Raw genomic sequence first — 24,311 nt, forward strand, 5'->3', positions numbered from 1 at the left:
CTTTCTTCATTTAATATTCTTGGTACCTTTGCTTTTAAAAAGTCAATAAGGAGTTTATTTCTAGATTCTCAATTATATTCCATTAATAAACATGTCTGTCTTGGGGTGCATGGATGGTTTCGTCAGTTGAGCACCCAATTCTTGCTTTCCACTCAGGTCATGATCTCAGGGTCATGAGATTGAGCCCTGCTTAATGTAGAGTCTGCTTGTCCCTCTTTCTCTGCTCTTCCCCTCACACTCTCTCTCTCTCAAATAAATAAAATCTTTTTTTTTTAAAAGCCTGTCTTTATGCCAAATGCCACATTATCCTCATTACTATAGCTGACTAGAAAACTTTAAAATGAGTAAGCATCAGTTCTCCAATTTTGTTCTTTTTAAGTATTGTTTTGTCTATTCTGAGTTCCTTGAATTTCCATATAAATTTCAGGATCAGCTTCTCATTTTTGGCAAAAAACAGAAACAAAAAGCTGGAACTTTTATATAGACCATGTTGCAGCTGTAAATCAGTTTGTGAAGTAGTCCCACTTTAGCATTAAATATTCTTCTCCATGAACATGGAATGTCTTTCCATTTATTTAGATCTTCTTTAATATCTTTCAACAGTGTTTTGTAGTTTTTGGTGTAGAAATCTTGGACGTCTTTTGTGAAGGTAATTCTTAAGTATTTTTTATGCTATTTAATTCAAATTGTTTTCTTAATTTCATTTTGAACTGTTCAACCCTAGTGCCTAGAAATGCAGTTGGTTTTTGTATATTGATCTCATATCTTGCAACCTTACTAAACCAATTTTAATAGCTTTTAGTGTATTCCTTAGGATTTCTCTATATATAAGATCTTGACATCTGCAAAGAGATGTTTTTACTTCTTCCTTACTAATTTGGATGCCTTTTAAAAATCTTTCTTGCCCAATCAACATGGAGAAAACTTCCAGTACAAACCTAAACAGAAGTGTCAAGAGTGGACATCCTTACTTTCTTCCTGATTTTAGGGTGAAAGCATTAAAATATTTCATCATGAAGTCTTATGTTAGCTGTGGGTTTTTTATAAGTGCTGTTTATCAGGTTGAGAAGGTTCCCTTACATTAATTTGTTGAGTGTTTTTATCATGAAGGAGTATTAAATTTTGTCAGATACTTTCTCTGAATCTATTAAAATGATCTTGTAGTTATTGTTTTTTATATAGATTACATTAACTCATTTTTACATGTTAAACCTTGAATTCCTGGGATAAATCTTATTTGATCATGGTATATAATCCTTTCAATATGTTGCTGGACTCAGTTGCTGCTATTTTGTTAGGAGTTTTGTGTGTGTATTCATACACAAGATAGCCTTGTTTCTAATAGTGAATAATTTGAAACAACCTCAACGTATGTCAGTAGGGGAGTAATTATGTAAGCCAAAATTTAAATGAAAAATTAAGTAGGGCTATACACACTCACATGGATTGATCTCCAAGATATATCATGTTAAAAAGTATAATATAATACAATAGTCATAATGTTATTCTTAATGTTTATGTAAAATATAGATGAATATAAATATTTTTAATTTTCAGAGATATATGTGTATATCTGAATGAATATACATCAGATTGATAGTGGAAGTTCCCACAAGGAAGGAAGAGGGATTAGGAAGACATGAGATTTCCCTATATTATAAAATTCTTAAGAGAAAATATACATGTGTATTTGTATCAATTTAAAATGCATAAAGCTTTACAAAAATAAAAATTCACTGATACACATAAACCCATGCCCTAACAATTAAAAGTCCTGCTAGCCCATGACACCATCCTGTTCTTCCCTCTTGCACAAGCCTACTGCAAGCAGCTGATACAATTAGAACTTTGTCACATAAAAATTAGTAATAAACTTAGAAAATCAGAACAAAAAAAAAATCAGAACAAGATCTATCACTGCAATAGGAAAGGGATAAAAGACAGGAGAACAAGTGAATGAAAAGAAAATACCACCAGCAAAATATTGCCAGGGAGAAGATGAAAATTGTGACCAAAAATTACTTCCATAAATTCCAAAAACTGATTAAACAATAGCCTCAAAAAAACAAGAACTCATAACTAAGATACAAGACCTCAGTGAAGATACAGTGGAGCAACAGAGGGAGATGAAACATGATATGGCAGAGCTAAGGAAAGGTGTCAAGGAAGAACATTGATCCATCACAGAAACCAAGTTCATATGGAAGCAAAAGGAAGTGACATCACTGATAACACAAAAAGCATAGAGAACAGGACTGAAGAAAATGAGCAGAGCAAAATGGAAATGAACAAAGAATCAAAAGGGGAAGAGACCAAATGAATACAATGGAAGAAAAATAAAATCAAGCATAATTCGGTGTCCCCCAAAAAGAAAGCAAACGAATAGATCAGAAAAATATATATTTAAGTAGAATAGTAGTATAGACTCATGTTCCAGGAAAAAATTATGCTAAACTAAGACTAGCTTAATAGTTAATAGATTTTAAAGATAGGACTCTTTTAAGCATTCAGTCCAAATTTTAGGTCACCTAATAAAAACATCAGATTGGCCTATCTTCTCCTCACTGACATTCAATGGAGCAACTCATAACAATGGGCACAGAGAAAGAAAGTATGAGCCAAGAATTTTATACCTGTCAAACTGACATTCAAGTATAAGAACAAACAGCATTTTTTTTTTACTATATTACACTTCAAAAAATATAATTCCTACAAGCCCATCTCAAAGAGCACAAACTTGAGGCAAGTACGAATTTATTAAAGAAACTGGCGGAGGGACGCATAATGAACATTAAATTAATTTTTAGGTCTAAGATTAAAACAATTGCAGGAATCACCTTAGCAGAGGATAAATGTCATAAATAAATACAATGTAGGATTCATATAATAAAAGTTGAAAGGAGGATGTAGGAAAGTGGAGGACAGTGTAATTTTTCCTCATCTTTTAATATCCAGGGATTAAAATATTTCACTTACCAGCTGACAAACTACACAGTAGAAATCTAAATATAATTAAAGGTTTACATAAAAACATCAGGATAAAAAAAGAAATAACAATTAACTAAAATGTATTGGTGAAGGAAAGACAGAACTAATATACTGACCCATGTGCCATGTTAGTCATGCCTAGTGTGATTACAGTTCAGCTACCCTGAGGTCTTCAGATTGTTTGGAGGAAAAGAAACAATGACAATTATCAGTAGATGCAAAAAAGCACTTCACTAACTTCAGTATCTCTTTGTAACAAAAGCTCTTAAGTAGGATAAAAGAGAACTTCCTTAATCTGATCATTGATATCTGTCACGTTATCACAGAAGACATCATTTTCAGTGGGAAAACTTTGGAGTCATTCCTGTGAACATCATGAATAAGGCAAGGATGCCACAATTTCATGTTGCATACAACATGGCTTTGCAAGTTCCAACCAGAATGGTAAAAAGAAAAGAAAGTAAAGTCATAATGATTAGAAAGGAAGAAAAAAAACTATCATATGAGCAGATGTTTCAATTAGCTTTACAGGAACCCAGCCAAAATATACAAAGTTTTATAAATAATAAGAGTGTTAGAAAGATAGCTAAGTACAGAATACATCTTTTTAGAGAAATATACGTTCTACAATAACCTTTTGTAACTTGAATTTTGTACTTGGGCACACACTGCTTAGCAAAACTCTATTTTAAAGTTGTCCCTGATCTTTTAAAACTCCATACAATATCCTATTCATGTAAAATGATACACGTATTTTTATATGCATTAATAGATGCTAAAAAGGCTAGTCACCAAAATATTACTTTTTTAGGGGTTATTTTCTATAGTGCAACATGTTACTGGTTGATTTCGGTTCTTTCCCTTCTGTGGTTTGAATTATCATGTACTATTTTTATAATAAAAATAAAGTTAGTTTTACTGTGAGAAAATGAGGAAATAATCCAACCCTTCAAAAATAGATATTTCCATAATCTCTACATAGTTGGGCTCAGAAATCTCTCATTTTTAAAGCTCCCTTGCTGACTCTGATGATCACATTTAGGAACCACAGGAGAGGGATTCATAATCTAATTCGGGATCATCATCTAAATTGCTGAAGCAAATACGCATAACCCTTGTCTAAAACCCAAATGAAAATCAAAACAAAACAATTACTGGCCTGCATTTCAAAATCTCACCATTGTCCTGGCCTCATTCATTGACAGACACAGTTAACCAGGCAGCAGCCAGCCTGGCAGCCTAGGTCATACCCTCCCTGAATCTTCATTATCCACCCACTGTCTTCATTATCCATGCCATGTGGGGTCAGAGTATGGGCAGAGGAAGGCCCCATGCCTCTAAGGGCCTCCTATTTTAGTTGGAAATACTCAAGGAGATAGACAAGAGGATGCGCTGGGAGAGTTGCAGAAATGCCCAGAGGTCAGTGGAAGCAGGAAATGGTGAACAACATGTTAGGAGTGGTTTTGTCATTGGGCAAGTAGCTTAGCTTCTGCTAGCATTCCAAGAATTTAGGGACAGCTCAAAGTATAGCAAAGCCCAAAGGAACCTAAGTACAGCGAATCCCAAAGGAACTACAGATGAAGTGGTGAGGGGCACTCAGCATCTGTGCTCCAGGGAGAGGCTGTTCACACAGGATTCTAGGCTGCCTCCGTCTGGTAGGGCTGCTGTCACCAAGTACCACAAACTGAGTGGCATAAGCAACAGACAATTACTGTCCCATGACTCTGGAAGCTACAAGTACAAGATCAAGTTGTAGGCAGGGTTGCTTCCTTTGGAATGCTGTAAGGAAGAATCTGCTTCATGCCTCTCTCCTAGCTTCTGGTGGTTTGCTGGCAACCTTTGGTGTTTCTTGACTTGTAGATGGATCATCCCTTCAGATGGATCTCTGCTTCATGCTTACACGGAGTTGTGTGCATGTCTATGTCTGCTTTCCCCTTTTTATAAGATTAAGTGCCCACCCTACTCCAGTGGGATCTCAATGGGTTATATCTGCAAAGACCCAATTTCCAAATAAGGTCACACTGGGAGGTCCTGGGGATTGGGGACATCAACATAAGAATGGGGGTGGGGAAGACACCCTTCACTCTCAAGGTATACAAATGGTGCTCTCTGGAATTTGGGCGGCCAGAAGGTTCTGACCATAGAAGAATGCTCCTTGTTAGTTGAGTTGATCTCTCAGAGTCAGACAAGCTTGCAGGCTCCAAAATCACCCTGAGGGTGGGTGTGGGGTAGGGTGGATTTTGGTGGGACACGTGGTTCTATGTGCGCCTCTGATGGAGTGTGGAGGTGTGCTTCACCTGTTCATTATCTGTCACCACAGGTTATATCGAAGCTGCTGTCATTCCAGCGGGAGCTCGGAGGATTCGAGTGGTAGAGGATAAACCTGCCCACAGTTTTCTGGGTAAAAAACAAAAAATAATCAGACTCTTGATTTATGTTCTAAGATTTGGATGATCAGGCTGATTATTTGGTCCAGCATCGTTCTCCCTATAATGATAGAAGTAATCAGAGTACACCACACAGTGCTGTCTCTATTTGGCTAAAGTGCAGGCACCCCCAGGGTGGATGGGTTGGGGCCAGGGGTGGGGATTAGTAGGAACTACCAACTTCAAATAGGATGGAAGATGACAGAGGGAAGGAAGTGAGGAATTGGGATAGTGAAAATCTCCCAAAGTCACCGCAGGAGAACCCAGAGCAGCACTAGCGTGCACAGCATGGTTACATTGTCCAGCTTACAAGCCCCTAGAAGCTGTTGATGGCTCTGGGGATGATTTTTTTAGCTGGAAAAGAGAGTAATAGCCCTAGATCTAATGGAAGCACAAAAGAATACTAGTTTTCACCAAGTGCTGTGTACCCCAAACTCCTAGCAGCCAAACTCTATTGACTTGAGGCACAAATGCCTATGTCTCTGTATGGAAGGATGGGGTTCCATTCCAGATTGGTCTTCATTGCCTTCAACAAAACCACATTCTAAGCCTAAGAATTGTTCATTTAAACCCCTTCTTAGGCACAGAAGTCCCTCTGAGTGTATCCTAAACTTAACACCCAGAGTCTCCGTTGGCACTTGCAAAGATCTGGCTGGTACTTGGGCACCATGGTAGAGTGGTGTGAGGGGACCCCTAAGTGTTCTTTATGAGGTTATGGGAGCCAGCAGAGTGCCCAGCAGCTGCCTCTACTCATAGTTCATGGGGATGGGATATTCTGTGACCCATGTCCTCCCGCCAGCCCTCCTCCTGTGTTCCTGTCTTGGGTTGGATTTCAAACTGGAGATGGCTGATCTCCTACTCAGGTACCCTTCTCCTGGGCCTCCCCCTATTATAATCGCCTCAGTCTGTGTTGCAAGGTTCTATTTGAGATTGATAAAAATATATAAGACATGATCTTCTTGGCTCTTGGCTGTTTCTACAAAGCAGTGGCCTTTTTACTAAATTCTCAAAGAGCCCACCCCCTCTCTGCCCACCTAAGGAAACTAAGTCAACCTCACCAGCTTTTGCTCTGGAAGCCCTGTCACCTCATGCCCCCCCCCCCAAAAAAAAGTTACCATTTCCAACTGGTACATCAGCCTTCGCCTACCTGAAAGAGACATTTCTGCTCCCTGGGGGCACTGGGCCTTGGGGGGTGGCAGACACTGCCTTTGACATTATCTTGGTATTCCTGGGAGCCGGCACAGTTCCAAGATCACCTGATTGGTTCTTCTATCAAAGCACCAGTAAGTAAGCCCTCCAATTGAGTCCCTTGGCTTCTGGTGCTGGCTTCTGAGACTTCCAGCACCATTCCTGCACCTGATCCAGCCCCAGCTTTCTGTCAAAAATAGGAACATCTTCAAACATATCTGTTTATGTTCATTTTTATATGGCCATTCTTTCCTGTGGCCATATAAGAATGACAGAAAGGTATCAGAATCCTTTAGTTTGCTCAACTTCTGATTCCTCTAGTAAAAATGGACTTTTTCCTGGAACCTGTTTTAGGGCCATGTAACTAGTGAATGCTGCCCATGGGGGGCTAGCTCTCCTGTTAGTTCCCCTCAGCTCTTATAGTCTGTGGGCCACATATACAGATGGCACTAACATTGATATTTGTGGCTCCCAATCATTGAGCCGTGCCCTGCTTCACAGACCTGACCTGTCATCACCCCCAAAAGTACCACAAAGTATTGCTTTGCCTGTTTCAATGAGAAGGAGACTGAGGTTCTGGGAGTTCCATAGCTCGTCCAAACTCCTCATTTCCTCCAGGTCCATGGCAATTCACAGAGTCTCCCAGAATTGCTCTGATGCATTCAGTCACAGGCAGAGGTCAACAAGAAGGGGATGACTTTTCACTGGCAAACACGTGTTAAACTTGCCCATTGCTTTTACTCCTTTGTGTGGACTTCAAAGAGGCAAACCTCCATCCCAAGGAGATTGGTTCCGGGTCTCAGGACGACTCCCCTAGAAGCACTGTACCTCCAGGGGGTGCTGGAGCCAGCTCTTGTCTTCTTATCTTACTCATGAATTTTAATCCCAGTATCCCAGGGCCTGGTGTGTGAGCAAGGGCAAATCCAAAGGTAGCCCCCCTCGCTATGTTTCTAAAGTCAGTTCAAACAAGCCTTGTTTCCACTTGGGGCCGGGTGCCTTGGAAGTCACCCCGGTGTAACTTTGAATCATTCTCACATTTGCCGGGAGCAGTTCCTGAAGAATTTCACCCCACCTACCTTCAGCCCACGCTGCCTGGCTTTCTGCTGAAAACCACCTGGAACAGGAAATGTCTCTGCAGTTTGCATCCCTAGCTAAGAACAGAATTGGCAGAAATCCGAGTGAAAATAAAAGGAACTGACTGGATGCCAGGATTAGAAGTAGGTTGACTGCGGGTCAAGTCTTCTAGCAGAATCCAAGGGGAGAAAGACAGAAAGAAGCCCAGCTTCTGCGCAGTGCCACGCAAGAGGAGGGCATGGGTGGGGGTCGGACCTCTCACATCTGCCTCCAGCCAGCTGTAAGGAGGAACTGTGCCCCACCCGCCCCCACACCGCTCCCCAGAATGGCTCATGACCTCTTCCCACTTTGACTGCCAGTCCAGGGACGATGTATAGACATCCACAGGGAGAGAGAAGGCCCCCAGGAGAGAAGCAGACATTTGCCACCTGACCTCTCGTTCCAGGCCATTAGGGAGGTTTTGTTCTGCCACAGTAGCAAGAGAGAGCATGTGCCCATCTTCATCCCTGCAAAAAGTCTCTCTAGCTGCTGAGAGGCTTCTGATGGCTTCTAAGCCAAATACACAAAAGCTGGCACTGTGATATTTTGTACAGTGACTTAAAACATCCAGCCTCTGACCCAGACAAAACCAGCAAGCAAAAATCTCCTCCCCAGCAAATCAGAACTTTCAGACAGCACAGGCCAAAGCAGGTGGCTCAGGACTTCCCTTTGTTCTTCACTTTATTATTTGCCCATCAAATCAAAGCATTCGTAATCACTTCAATAGCTCTTGTTGAATCTCTAGGCCTAAAAATCCTAATTTCAAGTGCAAACTCAACACAACCTGCTTACAGACACAGGGCACTTGCCTATAGCCATGAGGCCGCAGGACCGAGAGGGACAAGAGCTCATAGGACCCAAAGCCTTAACTCTGGGACCTTCTGTCAGAAAAAGAATAAGAATACAGCATTATGTACAAGGCCTTGGAAATGACTCCTGCAGGTGGGCCAGGGAGCTTTCACCCCACCAGCTGTCACAAACCCTGCCGAGGGAAGCTCACTCTGGGTGGAGGCTGCTGCAGTTGGGCCAGGCTGTGGTCTACGTTCTCACTGTCCGGAACTGACATGGCCCCACAACATGGATTTCTCATTGGACTCCACACTGAACCTGCATTTTGGCTACTAATCATGACCTCAATGTTCCAGCAGATTCTCTGAGATGGCTGTCCCACCCTTCTGAATGAATCTCAGGTGCTAAATCCCCATTAGAGCAGGAAGTTCTAGTGTCACCACTGGATCCCAGCACTTTGCAAATTTTGCATCTTGCTGAGTGTATGAGTCACACAAAGTCAGTAGACTTGAAGCAATCACCATGCTTCTCAGAATTTCTGAGCTCCTACTTTGAACTCTGTGCTTTTCCTACCACTGAGAAACTCATAAAGGATTGGCACCCATATCAAACCGTCCTGAAGAAGGGGTGCCAAGTGGCCGATGTAAAGCTGAGTCTACAGGGCATGGAAGCTTGCAGCCACCCGTGGAAGTGGCCACAAGCAGAGCTTGAGCATATAAAGTTTATTCTCTGTAGGGACATGAGAGCTCTGCCCACACTCCCAAAGCTGTGATAGTGTGAAACTTCCCCAAGTCAGCAGCTCCAGATCAGGCCCACCAAAGCAAAGACAGGCGCTCTCAGAACTTGGGGGTGGGGTGCCCCAGCAGTGGTGTGTGTGGCTTGGAGGAGCTCTGCATTGGCTGAGGTCACAAGGATTGCTTGAAAGCCACCTGCTGGGGGCATTTACACCTTGGGTAGCACAGGCACTATAAACCAAGGCTGCTTTCCCTAGAGAGCTGGTTGCCAGTGCTCCTCTGTCTGATGTGTTTTTCTGCATCCGGCCACTGACCTTGTTCTGGCCTAGCTGGCCAGCCACAGACTTCCACTGTCACTTCCCCTCCCCGTCTTCCTTGACTACACCCATTCCCCCAAGGCCTCCCCAGACCCATCCTGAAGACCACCTCTGGCAATGTCTCCTCCACCTACCCCTCTCAGCACCTCTCCCTACTGACAAGCAGGACCCTGCTCTGGTGAGCAGAGGCCAACATACCCCAAGCCCCAGCTGGCTCTGTATCATCCCTTGTCTCGGCCACAGCAGGCGCCTCTGCTGACAGAAGCAGGGCTCCCCAGGCTGGCCCCCACACCTCTACGCACTGTTTCTCTGGATGGTTTTATAATCGCCTCCAGGTGCGCCCTCCTGCACTTTTTTCCAGTCCTTTCCACTCTTGATCCCCCCCAGATGTTTGACTTTTGGCACAGAGGTGGGGTATCTCTCAGCATATAATTCACTGAGTCACCCTAAAGGGCCTTACAGAAAAGAATGAGGAAACACACAAACACAAGGTTGAGTAAGAAGGAGCCACCTCATCCTGAACATGAGTGCTGGCCAGGAGCAGAGGCCCAGGAGACAGTTTAAGGCATAGATGGAGCATCCCAGGCCTTCTAAATCTCAGGGTACAAAGCTTACGTGGTTAAGGATCGTAGGGTGGTTCCTAGGAGTCCATACTAGTAATCTTCCTTCCCAACCTGTTCTGCCCCTATCATGGTTAGTATTTAAAAAACAAAAACAAAAACAAAACTCTGAAAGACACATGTGAAAGCCAAGCCCAATTCTCAGTTGTTGAGCATCAGCTTCAGGCCCTGCTAGAGCCAGGAGCTTAAAATGATATCCTGGGAAACTCTCTCTACCCTGGCACTACTGTCGTCTCTCAGTTGACTTTAATCTGGGGCCCTCTTCCCATGTATTGGTAATCCAGACTTACATCGAGTCTCTGGGCAATCCTGTGGAAAGAAAGCTTCTTCCCAAGGTGAACGGAAGTCTCGGAACTGACTCCCACTGTCCAGGGTTGAGTGATGGGCCCATGCCTGGAGCTGGGGTGAATTTGGGGTCAGCCTGACATGACTAGAAGAAGAACATATCCCCAGGGGAAACTCCGAGTTGTTGGTACTTGAAGAAAGAGAAATAGATGCCAGGCAGCCAACACACCATCCACAGCAGCCACACCATGGGTCAGGGCCCCAACTCTTAAACCCCAGGCCCCAGCCCAGGGCACTGAGGGGGGAATCAGCTGGTCTATGTGGGTGGCCAGTGACAAGGAGAGCAGCCACCCTAGAGTGCCTCTGGTCTTTGTGAGGGAAATGGGTTCTGTGGGGTGGGGCCTAGCATGGTGGTGGTGAGCGGACAGCTCTAAAGAAACTCTACCCATCTCCCTGAACCCAAGTTACAGCGGGGTCTCAACATGCTCACACCCCCCACCCCAATAACAAGAACAGTGAAACTTCTCTCTCCTTCGCCACCCTATAGAGTCACTCTTCATCTTGACTCCTTTTCCCAGCCAGACTCCTGGGGGAAAAAATTCCTTCACCTCCCACTTGCTTCTCCACACAGAGCAGCATGCTTTCCTCTCTTCACTGCCCTGACACAGGAAGAACAGTCAGGGCCACCCAGGTCAGGATCCACAGTCCACACCTGCCATGCTCTCCCAGGCCACCTCTTCTCCCTGCTTTTCTTGCCACCTCACCTCAAGGGCACATCGGCTTTTCCTCCAGAAAGTCTTCCCCATCCACCCCAGTCCCTTCACACCCTCCCTCCACCCCCAGCACACATGTACTGGGGCCTCTGCCACAGAGCCTATGAAACTGTCCTGTGTTCATCTGTTTTCACACCCATCTCCCTTCCAAATGTTGAGCTCCCCAAGGGCAGGAGCTGTGTCCTCAATACCCAGCTAGGAGGCCCTGAGAAAAACGGGAGGGACTGACTGGCAGGGGCATGTGTCAGCTGCTCCCTGTGCTTCCCTGACCATTCTCTGAGGACTCTGGCCCCACATTGTGTCTGCCTGCCACTCCCCACCAGTCTGCACTGATTTCTGGAACCAAATTTAAATATGCGTGTGCAGGAAACAATTTTCCAAACCTACAAAGAAGTAGAAAGAACAACCTGCAAGTTGTTGGTTTTTTGTTTTGTTTTGTTTTTTTGTTTTTTTACTTTTTTCTCAAGAAGGGTTTATTGCAGTTCGGGTACACGTGTAAGGGGCAAAAGTCTAACAACGGGAAGGAACTACAGGGCCCACCGGCTTAGAAGATGAGCCAGTAAAACAAAATTACGGGTTATATACAATCATTAAAAAGGGAGGGTGGTGGGGCAAAAAAAAAAAAAAAAAAAAGGAAAAAAAAGGAAAAACTGCCAGCAGCCTTCCGGAAGGCTGTTATTTTTATAAGGGGTATATAGAATGTGAGACCCTGCAACAATGGAATGTGTTCTCTTGGAAAACAAGCATGACACTTGAACATTTTCACTTTTGTCATAAAAGTCAAGATTGAGCCTTATAACCTAAAGAGTATGGCAATTTAAATTGCCAGAGTTATAATCTGTTTAGATTCAGGTTCTCCCTCTTTTTTTTTTTTTTTTAAAGATTTTATTTATTTATGAGAGACACAGAGAGAGAGAGAGGCAGAGACACAGGCAGAGAGAGAAGCAGACTCCTGGCAGGGAGCCTAACCCAGGACTTGATCCCTGGTCAGGGATCACACGCTGGGCTGAAGGCAAATGCTCAACCGCTGCTGAGCCACCCAGGCATCCCGGTTGTCCACGCTTTGTAGCTGTGTGATTTTAGGCAGGTAACTTAATGTCTCTGTGCCCCATTTCCTTACCTTATCTGTGAAAAGATGAAAAATAATGCTTTACCTTGGAGAGTTGTTGGGAAGAGTAAATGGCCGACATTCTTACTTCCTTTTCATAGCCAGGAAATTTCAGTAGCAGGTAGAATTTCTTGGAGGGAAACATTTGATTCCAAGTCGTAGAGCCTTCTCTTTTCTAAGCCTTCCCTGGAGTCCTGTAATCCTCCACCACTCACTCTGCACAACCACCCTGGATACGAAACCCTGACTGAAAGTAGCTCTACTGGAAAGAAACCCTTCCTACTTCTTTCCTAGTTTCTCTTGGCAGTTCCTAGAAGCAAGGAGCCCTGAGCATCCATCTCTCCTGCATGTGCCAGGAGAGCCTGGCTGGGCAATAGCAGGCACTGGGACCAGAATGTCCTAGAGATGAGGAAGCAGAGGCCCAGGGTCCCCCAGCTGCCTGTGACCTGACCGGGACCAGGTCCAACCAGGTCCTAACCCAGCCTTGGGGCTCATGGATTCAGAGCTAACAGAAACCCCTTTTCAGTTTCAACTCTTATTATCCAAAATCGGTATTAAATGCAGGTGTTTTATTTCTGGCCTCGATGGGCAGAGAAGAGGGAATGGGATGGATCCTGATTTTGCTGGTTGTAGACTGAGCAGGGTCCCAATTGGGAGCATTTGGGTTACTGGGGGCTCCAGCTCTACTTGCAGCTATACTTGCATTGCACCCAGGGTGTCCTTGAAGTTGCATTTTTTGAGTGACAAGACTTGTTGCCACCTATTGTCATTTGCGACCTTCTCCCAAATAGCTTTTAGTTCTTGTCTTTCCTAAATAACAAAACAAAACAAAAACAGGATTTCACTGTAGAATGCTCTCCTCATGAGAATGCCATGACTGCTAGGCAAGAGAACACAAGAAAGCCACTGTCAGCACTTAGATAATCAATATATGGCTTATTTGGAAAACCAGATTCTTGCTCTGGCCAATCAGCAAACTACTGACTTTGTCTCTTCCAACACGTTTGTATGGAGTGGAGGTGTGAGCCAGCAAAGCGTGAACCTGAGGACTGCGGAGCCCTACCCTCACAGCATTGTCTGAGCACTACTGTCCCATCTGTGGGCAGCTCAGGTTCCCAGACTCTACCATTTAGGAGAACAGCAACTGTTTCTTGGAGGAGTGTTTCCTTTACTAACACAGAGCTATCAAATCCTTCAGAAAAGCTGATTAGGCTGTAACTGTACAAAGCCCCAGGTAGGTAACAGTAAAACAAATTGACGAGTTTTTCTAAAGCAGCAAAACCCTCTCTGTAGCCTTGGACACATTAAAATAGAATGCATCCATCAGGCCGAAGACCCTTTACCCTGGAAGTCTGGTAAAATGTGATTGGGCTGTGTTTGTCTCCATCCTCTAGCGCTCCTCTCCACACCCCGACCAGGCAAGTTGATCCAGAGACAGGCAGACCATGCGCCAAGGTTTCTCAGAGGGTCCTGCAGGTCTTGAGCTGTTTGCCCCCTGTGAGCCAGTCTTCCATTCTCAGCATACAGAAAGCTCACCAACCAGTGCAGACCTCCCCCCTTTACCCTGTAGAGGGACATCTCTGATGCACCCCTCAGGACAACCAGATTCCCCTTAAAAGGCAGACTGACTCCCCCTGATTCCATGATGTTCCCTTTTCTTTCCAGCCCTGAAAGATACCAATAAGAGATCCATCAACAGCGACTGGAAGATCGAGCTCCCCGGAGAGTACCAGATTGCGGGTACAACCGTGCGCTACGTTAGAAGGGGCCTGTGGGAGAAGATTTCTGCCAAGGGACCAACCAAAATCCCACTGCATCTGATGGTAACTTGCCATGCTTTTGCCTTCATCTCAAGCCTGAGGCTGCAGGGGTCTTTCAGTTCCCTTCTTTCCAGGGGTGCCAGGGAGAGATCGCCTGGGTTCTGGTGGGTGACCTGGCCACCTGCTGCTCAAGTGCATGTGCACACCCCCCACTCTCTTACTAGGTCTTCTCTTATCTCATCCCTTTTGCTGCATGCCTGAGAATATTCCCCCTCCCCAGACTTCGCCCTGGCAGAAGAGTGAAGAGGGCAGAGCTCCCATCTTTTTCAAAAGGAACCACCTCCAGGAAGGAAATACTTGGCCATGTGGCAGCCAGGGAGACTTGGCCCCATTAAGCAGACAGCCTCACTCAGAGTCTGTGTTTTTATATCAGATGGCACAGATCCACCCCACACTCTGTGTATCCACACTGGAAACTACCTTTTGGAAATGAACTGTTGACTCTGATTCCAAACCAGCATCACTCAACTTTTCCAGACTCGGCTTTGCACCAAGCATTTGGGAATCAGGAAAAGGAGAACTGGGTTCTACAGGAAAATTTACTCCCTGGTTAGTTGCACAAAACCCATGCAGCCAGGCCAAGTTAGGGCACCATATCTTACCCCTTGTCTCAGGTGGGGGGACCCCGTACAAACCACTTTAACATGGGTGATTTTAATGAGTATTAAAGCTTTGCAGAGAAAGGAACACGCCTTCTTAAGGCCCAGGAGTTCTCATGGCTAACTTCTGACAGCTCATAATTATTGATTCCACGTCTCATTCCAAAGAATGGGTTCTATGGCAGTTTGTACATCTGTAATCAAAGCACATTTTGTCCTCCATGCTTGCCAAAATCTCCCCTTGGAAGCTTTTTTTTCTCCATTAATTTGTGGTCTCTGGTAACCTGCAGCCATCCTAGGTTAGGTGACACCCAGAAGAGTTGCTGGCCACTTTTCAGGGAATCTCCTGAGAAGACCAGCTCTGCCTGTGAGCACAGGCAGCCAGGCCACTATCATGCATGATGGCCCTACCCCCCACTATAACCTCTGATGAGAGAGCAAAGTGAACCGGTTCCCATGCATGACTTCAACCATCCAGAAACCTATCAATGCCACATTCGGCCCACTAAGTCCACGGCAGATGTAGCCTTGCAAGTTTGATTTCTGGGACCCAAGAACCCATACCTAAGCCACTCCTCTGTGATTAGATTATGTTCTATGGCTTTAGAACAAATCCATCCTGGCTTAAAAGGGGTTAAAAGAGGAAGCATGTGATAAGATAAAAGCCATGTAGCAGTGTCACGTGTGAGTGCATGAATCTGGTTTCTCTAGCAAATCCTAAGATGGGTGTATTTGCCTTTTTTGCCCAAAGCTTTCATAAACTGTGAGGGAATCATCAGCCCATTAAAGCAAATGCAGGGCCTGGATTCATTCATACCATGCCTGATAAACAAAACTCAGCTGAAGTTCTGACCCTCTTTGATATTAACCACTTGTCTCTCTTGAAATGTGGTTACTTCAAGGTCTTAAGTCTAGAAATGAGAGGTGCCCCTCTGCCTCTAAATAGAAGCTTATTGTCCCCAAACTGGGGTGCCTTCATGGCTTGCAGGGTCAGGAGAACGCATAGAGCAATGGGGACCTGCATTTGAAACCAATTATACACTCACACACACAAATTATACATGGCTGCAAAATTGCATGAAATTGGTTTCATATGGATTCTTGATTCACCAGTCTTCTTCCCATACTGAGATAATAAAGATCTGTTAAAAAGGGTTTTTTTTTTTTTTTTTGAACTGGAGGCATTTTTCCAAATGTGTTATACTACAAGTCTGTTTCTTAGAGAAGTGGATGTTTATGTACTTCAGGCAGCTCTGAGCACCTCACCCCCACCCTGCAACTCAAGCCCTTGGCTTGAGTTGGAGCACTGGGAGATTCTTGGGAGCAGCATGGGGGCCTCCCCAGGTCAAGGCAGGTGGAGCACATGCTGCCTGTAGTTGCCTGCTGCATCTCCAGGCCTGGAAGTGAACTTGACGGCTGCCTTAACCCAGGAGTGCCCACTGGTCCCAAGTCTAGTCTAAGGACACAGCACCTCCACCCAAGCTCCCATCAGAGGGCTGATTTTGCACCATTACACTTAGAGAAATAAAGCTGGGAGAGCACCTCTGTCCTTACAGGGCTTGTAAATGCATTACCAAACAGAGTGCAGATCCATCCATCTGCTCACTCACTAGGACTTCAAACCCAAGGGTCCCCAAGCTGCAAGATAGCTCCCCACCCCTTCACTCTCAGCTTTATGCCTTGATCCAGGCCTCTGCCACCCTCAGGGCATCAACATCATAGCCGCTGCGGCAGCAAGAAGGCTCATGCATCTCAAGACTCCTCAGCAAAAGTCCCCCAGATCCCTGTATGGTGGGCTGTGTTTGACCTTGAGCCTGTCTTCCATGTAGCAATGGCTGATGCTGGGGGCCTGAAGAGTTATGTTCATTTTCAAAGGAGTAAAATAACCCCACCTGTTCAGATGCCTTTTTAGGTAAAAGCAGCATGTTTGTGTCCTCTTTGCCCACAAGGGCAGCTCCCTGGCGGAGGATGTGGGAACAGGTTATTTTCTCGGAATTGGAGCGGCTCTCTCTGGAAAGTGCAGTGAGAGCCCACAAATTTGCTCCCCGCTACCCCTCCCCTGCCCCTCACCACCCACAGAATCCTCCCTCATCTAAACTGGTCCTCTCTCAGGCGGGAAAGAGCAGAGCTCCCTGCTGAGGGTTCACATAGACTCCTGCCCCTGAGCTGAGTATCTGAGGAACGCAAGAGTGAAATAAGGGAACGCCCCTAGACCAAGCCTGTTTTGAAACCCAGAGAAGACCTGGTGACCCTGCTAGAGAGACCGCCACAGTGCAGCTTAGCTTGCCAATTCAGCAAGCCTGTAAGCTTCCGCTCCATTTCAAACTGGCCTTTGATTTTACTGCTGATCCAGGTGCTGTTATTTCATGACCAGAATTATGGAATCCATTACGAGTACACTGTTCCTGTCAACCACACTGCTGAAAATCAAAGTGAACCAGAAAAACCCCAGGACTCTTTGTTCATCTGGACCCACAGTGGCTGGGAAGGGTGCAGTGTGCAGTGTGGAGGAGGTGAGCATCCGAGGTCGGAGACCCATTGGGTGCGGGGTCTTGCCAAGGGAAGACGCTCTTCCCAGGGCATTGGAAAGGCTGGCCATGCCACCTGTCTCTCCACAGGAACTTAACACCCCACTGCAATTTTTTTTTTAAGATTTCATTTATTTATTTGAGAAAGGGAACAGGAGTTGGGAGGGGGGTGGGTGTGAAGAGGGAGAGGGAGAAGCAAACTCCCCCACTGAGCAGGGAGCCTGATGTGAGCCTCAATCACAGGAGCCTGAGATCATGACCTGAGCCCAAGGCAGACACTTAACTGACCAAGCCACCTAGGCATACACACACACCCACCCCCTGCCCCACTGCAATTCCCTCTGCAAAATACTCATGCAGACTTCCAAACTCCTACTTTTTGGAGCTGTGGCCACACAGCTGCTTTGCCTACAGCTTAGGGCCCTTGGATTCTGCCCTGAGTGGAGGTCTGGCCACTGTACAGGTACATCACAGGTGTGATGGGGAGTGACCTGGGAATGAACAGAATAGACCTTCACCTGTTATTGTTCGGTGGAGGGCCACCAGATGTCTCTGCCACAGGTACCCCACTACAAGATGCCATGGAAAGAAAGAGAGCCCCACGAGCCTGGTGAAACATTCCAAGCATGAGTCCTGGCTTCGTGATTTGCTGTCATATTTTTAGCAAATGACTCACATGATCTATACCAAAATTTCATCACCTCTAAAATAGAGTGATCAGCCTGTATGCCCACTGCAGAGATGAAACTGCTATACTATAAAAATCAGTATCAGAAAAAGGCACTGTATTCATTACTGGGAGGTTTAGGGGACTTAGGGGAGTGGTAGGAAGCCATTCTGAACTCTTAGAAGCCCTTTGGGACAGCCCTTTGTCACCCTGACAGGACACACAGCTAGGTGTGGGACATGGGACACAGGATGGGTGGGTTCTGGTGGGAACAGAGTTAGGATGGAAGGTTCACACAGACTCTGGAATGCCAACCCAGAGAGTGTGGCATGGCCCAACCAATACCCATTTCTATGTGGTTGTTGACTGTCAAGGTGATATTTGTCACATATCCAATATGTAGAGGATTGTTTACCATTTAAGTGAATCGTCCCATTGCTAATGGGTAGGAATTACTGCTGTAACGTGATTCGGCCTTCAGATACTGCCAGGGTCACCTGTGAATTCCTTTCCTTCCCTCTCTTGCATGTCTTGGCTAACTGCCCTTGCTGCTTGTTCTCTGCCTGTTCCTCAAGCGTCCCTGGCAGCTGGCATAGCCTCAGGATCCCCCATCAGCCCTGTTTTTGTCCCATTTTATACTTCTCCCTGAGAGCCCCCCTGTCCTTCAGCTGTCCTCCTGTGCCACTAGCCATCCAACCTCCAAATCTAGCAACTCCCATATTCCTGACTGCCAGACTTTTCCTCTCAGGCAACTTGCTACAAACTAAGCATGGCCCAGATGGCACAGTTAGCAGGCTCCCCTCAGCCGGGGGTGGCGGCAGGGAGGCTGCTGTTCTGCTGCTGTCACTGTCAGCCCAGTGGCATTCCTTTATGACACCAAGGATTCCCATGTTGTCAGGTGACAACCAATGGTTCACCATTGTCAGACCTGCAGCCAAAGCTGAAGTGTGGCTTGAGGTGGCCCTGCGCTTCTTAGACGCATACAAAGCTGCAGCTGCAGGCAGTAAGAGCTGACAGCATAGTTCAGGACTCCACACTTTTGAGGTATCCCTAAAGGACAAACTCTCCAGGGGACAGACTGAATGAGGAAACTTGGCTCCAAAGAGCTGTGCCTGACATCCTCTTAATCTTGTATTGCCATACTTCCCAAATAATAATAAAAACAGAATATAGCTAATATGAAATGTTAACCCCTTACTAGGCTCTGTTGTGTATTACCCTAAGGCACAGGGAGGTTAAGCAAATCAGCCTGGTTGAGGAAACTGAGGCACAGAATCATGGCAGCTAGCTGTCGATACTGTCATCACTGTGCTGGTGATGGAGCCAAGTTTGAACCCAGACAGCCTGGCTCCAGAAGCCACCCTCCTAGCTCCTAACCATCCACCTCCATGGCAAAGTCATGACCAAGCTGTGTGTAAAATGTTTTGGGTATACCCAGAGAATGGCCACACCCATCTGGGGTAACCAGATAGTGAGGTCCTCAAATGCAGGTGATGCTTAAGACATGTAGCAGTTGGCCAGCTAAATAAATTCTCAAATTGGCTCTAGACTGCCCACTTGGATGATGCAGGTCTGGGTGTCCTTTAGACCAAACTCCCTGCTTCTCACTTCTCTCCAGCAAGTAGTGATTCTGTAATAGGTAGCCGTGTTCTCTGGTGAGAGTATTAATCAAGACCAAACCTCTGTAGACGTTAAATATCAAAGGAAAAGATAAATAGACTGGCAATCTTTGCTGGAAATTAAAGACCCAAATCATAACTTTGGCCTCAGTGAATCCCAAGCTGTCCGAGAACATAGTTAATCTGCGGTGTCTTTTTCTGATCCTGTTCTAAAATCTTCCTCCTGCCCCATGCTGCCCCTGCCATGTCTTACACACCCTCATCCTTAACATTATAGTTATTTTTCTCCAACAACCAATAAAGCATTATAACAGTCACTTCACATGAAAAACTGATCAAAAGAGGCACCTGAATGCTCCTCCATCTGCATCAATGAATGGCCTTTCCAGGTGTGTGTAGTCACAGCATCTCAGTTTCCTGTGGTTTGGTTTCCAGGGGAACGGAGAACCATTGTGTCCTGCACACGGATTGTTAATAAGACCACAACGCTGGTGAATGACAGTGACTGTCCTCAAGCAAGCCGCCCAGAGCCCCAGGTCCGAAGATGCAACTCACATCCATGCCAGTCACGGTAAGGAGCTCTGTTCTCAAGCTTGGACCCTCCAGGGTCGGGGCAGAAACCCCCATGAGTGGGGGGCAGTGATACACAGTTAATACCACAGTACCTCTCTATGCCATGTTCTCTTGTTGCTAAGTGACTTCTGCTTGCTCAAAGTACTGAATATCTGGCTACTAAGCCAGAAGTCTGAAAAAATGTACAGTCCTAGCTGGAAGGCATTTTTAGCAGACCACTAAGAACATCTCATGGAGTAAAAAAAAAAAAAATCACATACTTTCAACTGGTACATGTAGGCTCCCCCAGGTTATTTTGTCTTGGAAGAAAAGGAAACTTAGTCCAGGTAGCTCAGCGGTTTAGCACCGCCTTCAGCCCAGGGTGTGATCCTGGAGACCCAGGATCGAGTCCCACGTCAGGCTCCCTGCGTGGGGCCTGTTTCTCCCTCTGCCTGTGTCTCTGCCTCTCTCTCTCTCTCTCTCTCCCTCTCTCCCTCCCTCTCCCTCTCCCTCTCTCTCTCTCTCCTCTCTGTGTATTCTCATGAATAAGTAAATAAAATCTTAAAAAAAGAAAAGGAAAATTCAGTCAGAATGTAAGCATCCATGAGTAAGGCACACAGGTTAGTGTTTGTGATCGGTTGGTTTTGGCAGTTGAAACTAACACCTGTGAGCATGGATTTGGGTGTTCATTGCTTGGAATCCACCAGAATTTCTGTTCCTAACCCCAGCTTCCTTGGCCCTGTCACTTGTGCTCTGAAGTGAATTTTCTTGGGTTGTCAACCAAGATGAATTGTGTGAAGCTTGCTCGTCAGTTAAGCTTTCTTATTTCCAGTCATTTTAGTGAGACTTTGCATTATACTGGGATTGTTTGAGCATGTAATATCACCTCTGGCCTCCCATTCTGCTCCAAGTTGAGGTGCATGGTTTTTGTTTTGTGGTTCTGTGCCTAGTTTTCTTTTATAGAGAAGTTGGACTTTGGACTGGCAGTTAAGCTCAACTCAGGCCTCTTGCCTGGTGCAAAAGTTTCACAAAGCACATGATTTTTGTGCCAACCCCCTTTGCTTTGTCAAATTTGTAAAATGTGGGTGGTTCAGCGGTTAAGCATCTGCCTTTGGCTCAGGGCGTGATCCTGGAGTCCCGGGATCAAGTCCCACATTGGGATCCCTGCATGGAGCCTGCTTCTCCTTCTGCCTATGTCTCTGCCCCTCCCTCTCTCTGTGTCTCTCATGAATAAATACATAAAATCTTTAGAAAAATAAAAAATAAATAAAAATTAAAAGATTGGTAAAATGTGAGTAGGAGAAGGAAAATAAGAAAGCAAGAAGCAAGACTTATTTCATTAGTTGTATGTGGTCCTTAGCAAAATAAGAATGAAGGTGGGTGGGAGGATGGGTGAAATGTGTGAAGGGGATTAAGAGTGGATCTTTCAGTCACAAAATAAATAAGTCATGGAGATGAGAGAGACAGCATAGGGAATATAGTCAATAAGATGGTAGCAGTGTTGTTTGAAGACAGATGATGGGTACACTTAATGTAGTGAACATTGAGTAATATATAAAATTACTTAATCATTATGTTGTACATGTGAAACTAATATAATGTTATATATTAATTATACTTCAGTTTAATCAAAAGAATGAGATGCTACCCTAACATTGAAGGCTATGAGGAACAGCTCACTTTAGGAAGCCTTCTTGAACATCTTGGCTATGAGCAGCCAGCCCACAGGCTCATGAATTGATGAATGGGTCAACCACACACACCTGGGGTCAAAGAAGGAAGGTCTTGCCACTGTGAATATTCAAAGATAAAACAGCCCAGCTCTGTAACATATTAGAAAGCAGGATGAGTGAATCTAGAAGAGGGGAGGTCAGCATGTTCTCTTGCATGACTGAGCAAGAAAGATCTTAGGGATCCATTCAAGAATCATATTTTCAAATTGTTTATGTTTTCAAACTATTTTAGTGTCCAAATATTTAAGTTATGGACATAAACCAAATAACATAAAACATGAAATCAGAGTTGCGCTAATTGAATCGAGACACATATATGATGGGGAAGAGTGCACTCTGCCCTCCCTCACACCACAGTAGGCCCAAGGAATGGATTAAGGAATAAAGTTTAAAAAACGACCCAGGATTCCATAATGATGGGGTTGCTTTTATTGGACCAACCCTTAATATTCTTCACTAATAGTACTCTTAACTATGCTGATCATGTACAGTATTTGGTAGCCACTAGCTAGTCCAAACTGAGATGTGCTATAAAAGTAAAAATATACTCCTGATTTCAAAGATTTAGTACAGAAAGAGATTATAAAATATCTTAGTGATTTTTAATACTGATTACATGTTGGAATAACTATGCTTTGAACTTACCAGGTCAAATGCAATATGTTATTACAATTCACCAGTTTCTTTTTAATTTTTAATATGGGTAGTAGAAAATTAGAATTACATATATGGCCCGCATCTTAATTCTATTGAACGACACTGCTATAGGTTAACATAGCACTCACAATGTTCAGGATACAGTCCAAAATTACCAGACATAGGAAAAAAAACCCAGAGAAATGTGACCCATACATTAATGGAAACTGACTCTAAAATGACACATGTATTGAGATTAGCAGACAAGAATTTTGAAGCAGCTATTATAATTATTCTCAAAGACATAGAAAAAATATAGTCACAATCAATGAACACATAGGAAATCTAAGCACAAAAAAGAAACACTCTAAAAATGAACCAAATTTTAGGACCAAGAAACATAGTATATGGAATTTTTTTAAAAATAGGCCTAAGAGCAGATGATGAAAAAAAGACCAATTTGAAAGTAGAAGAATAGAAATGATCCAGTCTGGAAAATGGAAAAAAGAGATTGTTGACAATGACAGAGACTCAGTGATCTGTGGGATAATATCCAACATTCGAACATAAGTGTATTTAGAGTTGGAGAAGAGGAGGAAGGGAAGAATAGAGCAGAAAATAATCAGAGACAATGACCAAAAATCTCCCAGGTTTAGTGAAAGACAGATGAGAGGTGATTAGGTCACATCTTGAGGAGTTCACTCAATTCCAGATGAATTTAAAGCTCCATGACAAAGCTCTCTAATTGTTATACCATGTAGGACAAAGCAGCAGCTTTATGATTTTGCCACACATGGATTTTTTTAGATGGGGACTTTGTTGCACTGTAGAACTACACAGAAAATCGTGTAAGAAAACACCTCCAAAAAAGTCACATCACCAAGCATGAATTAACAAAGGTATTGGGACACCTGGGTGGCTCAGTGTTTCAGCGTCTGCCTTTGGCTTAGGTAATGATCCTGGGGTCCTGGGATGGAGTCCCACATCAGGCTCCCCAAGGGGGGGTCAGCTTCTCCCTCTGCCTGTGTTTCTGCCTCTCTCTCTGTGTGTCTCATGAATGAATGAATGAATGAATGAATGAATGAATAAATAAATAAATAAATAAATAAAATCTTTTAAAAATAAAATAAAACCACAAAGGTACAAACTGTTCAAAGCAGTGCTACAGAGCGTCTCTAAGCTTCGATGAAGACTACTGAGTGTGAGGGTGGGGGACCGAGGGGGGACTCTAGATTGCTCACAGAGCATTCTGATAGACCACAGGTCTGCAGTCTTAACCATGGTTGAACACAGGTTCAATCCAAACACATTTTAGACTGCAAGTAAGTTCAGAAGCACATTCTGTGTCTCCTTAGAATAAGGGTCAGCAAACCTTCTCTGTAAAGGGCTAGATAATAAGTATGTTGGGTTTTACAGGCTGCATATGGTTTCTGATGTCTGTTTCTCTTTGTTTTGTTTATAACCCTTTTTAAAAATGTAAAAACCATTTTTAACTCCCCCATTGCACAAAAACAGTCTGTAGGCCAGACTTGGCCCATGAGCCATCCTTTGCTGGTCCTGTCTTAAATTATCACTTACCCTTGTCTTACCCTCAGAGATGTTGGACTTTTTTTTTTTATATATTTTTCATTTATTCATTTATACAGACAGAGAGAGAAAGAGGCAGAGACACAGGCAGGGGGAGAAGCAGGCATCACACAGAGAGCCTGATGCGGGACTCGATCCAGGGTCCCCAGGATCACGCCCTGGGCTGCAGGCGGCGTTAAACCGCTGCGCCACCCGGGCTGCCCCCTCAGAGATGTTGGAACCACAATCT

At 44.6% G+C, this 24,311-nt stretch overlaps 1 protein-coding gene across 3 annotated transcripts in view; it reads left to right on the forward strand.

The window, feature by feature from the left end:
- The window catches only part of ADAMTS17 (ADAM metallopeptidase with thrombospondin type 1 motif 17), a 318,441-nt gene that overhangs the window by 233,964 nt on the left and 60,166 nt on the right, over positions 1-24,311 (forward strand). For all 3 annotated transcript variants that reach the window (XM_041753209.1, XM_041753210.1, XM_041753211.1), the window contains exons 16-19: positions 5,309-5,389; positions 14,007-14,164; positions 17,114-17,273; positions 20,010-20,145. In XM_041753209.1, coding sequence (XP_041609143.1) covers positions 5,309-5,389; positions 14,007-14,164; positions 17,114-17,273; positions 20,010-20,145 — 535 coding nt within the window. The remainder of the gene's footprint in view (positions 1-5,308; positions 5,390-14,006; positions 14,165-17,113; positions 17,274-20,009; positions 20,146-24,311) is intronic.

Source organism: Vulpes lagopus, chromosome 4 (genome assembly GCF_018345385.1).
Source record: "Vulpes lagopus strain Blue_001 chromosome 4, ASM1834538v1, whole genome shotgun sequence".
Classification (NCBI taxonomy): domain Eukaryota; kingdom Metazoa; phylum Chordata; class Mammalia; order Carnivora; family Canidae; genus Vulpes; species Vulpes lagopus.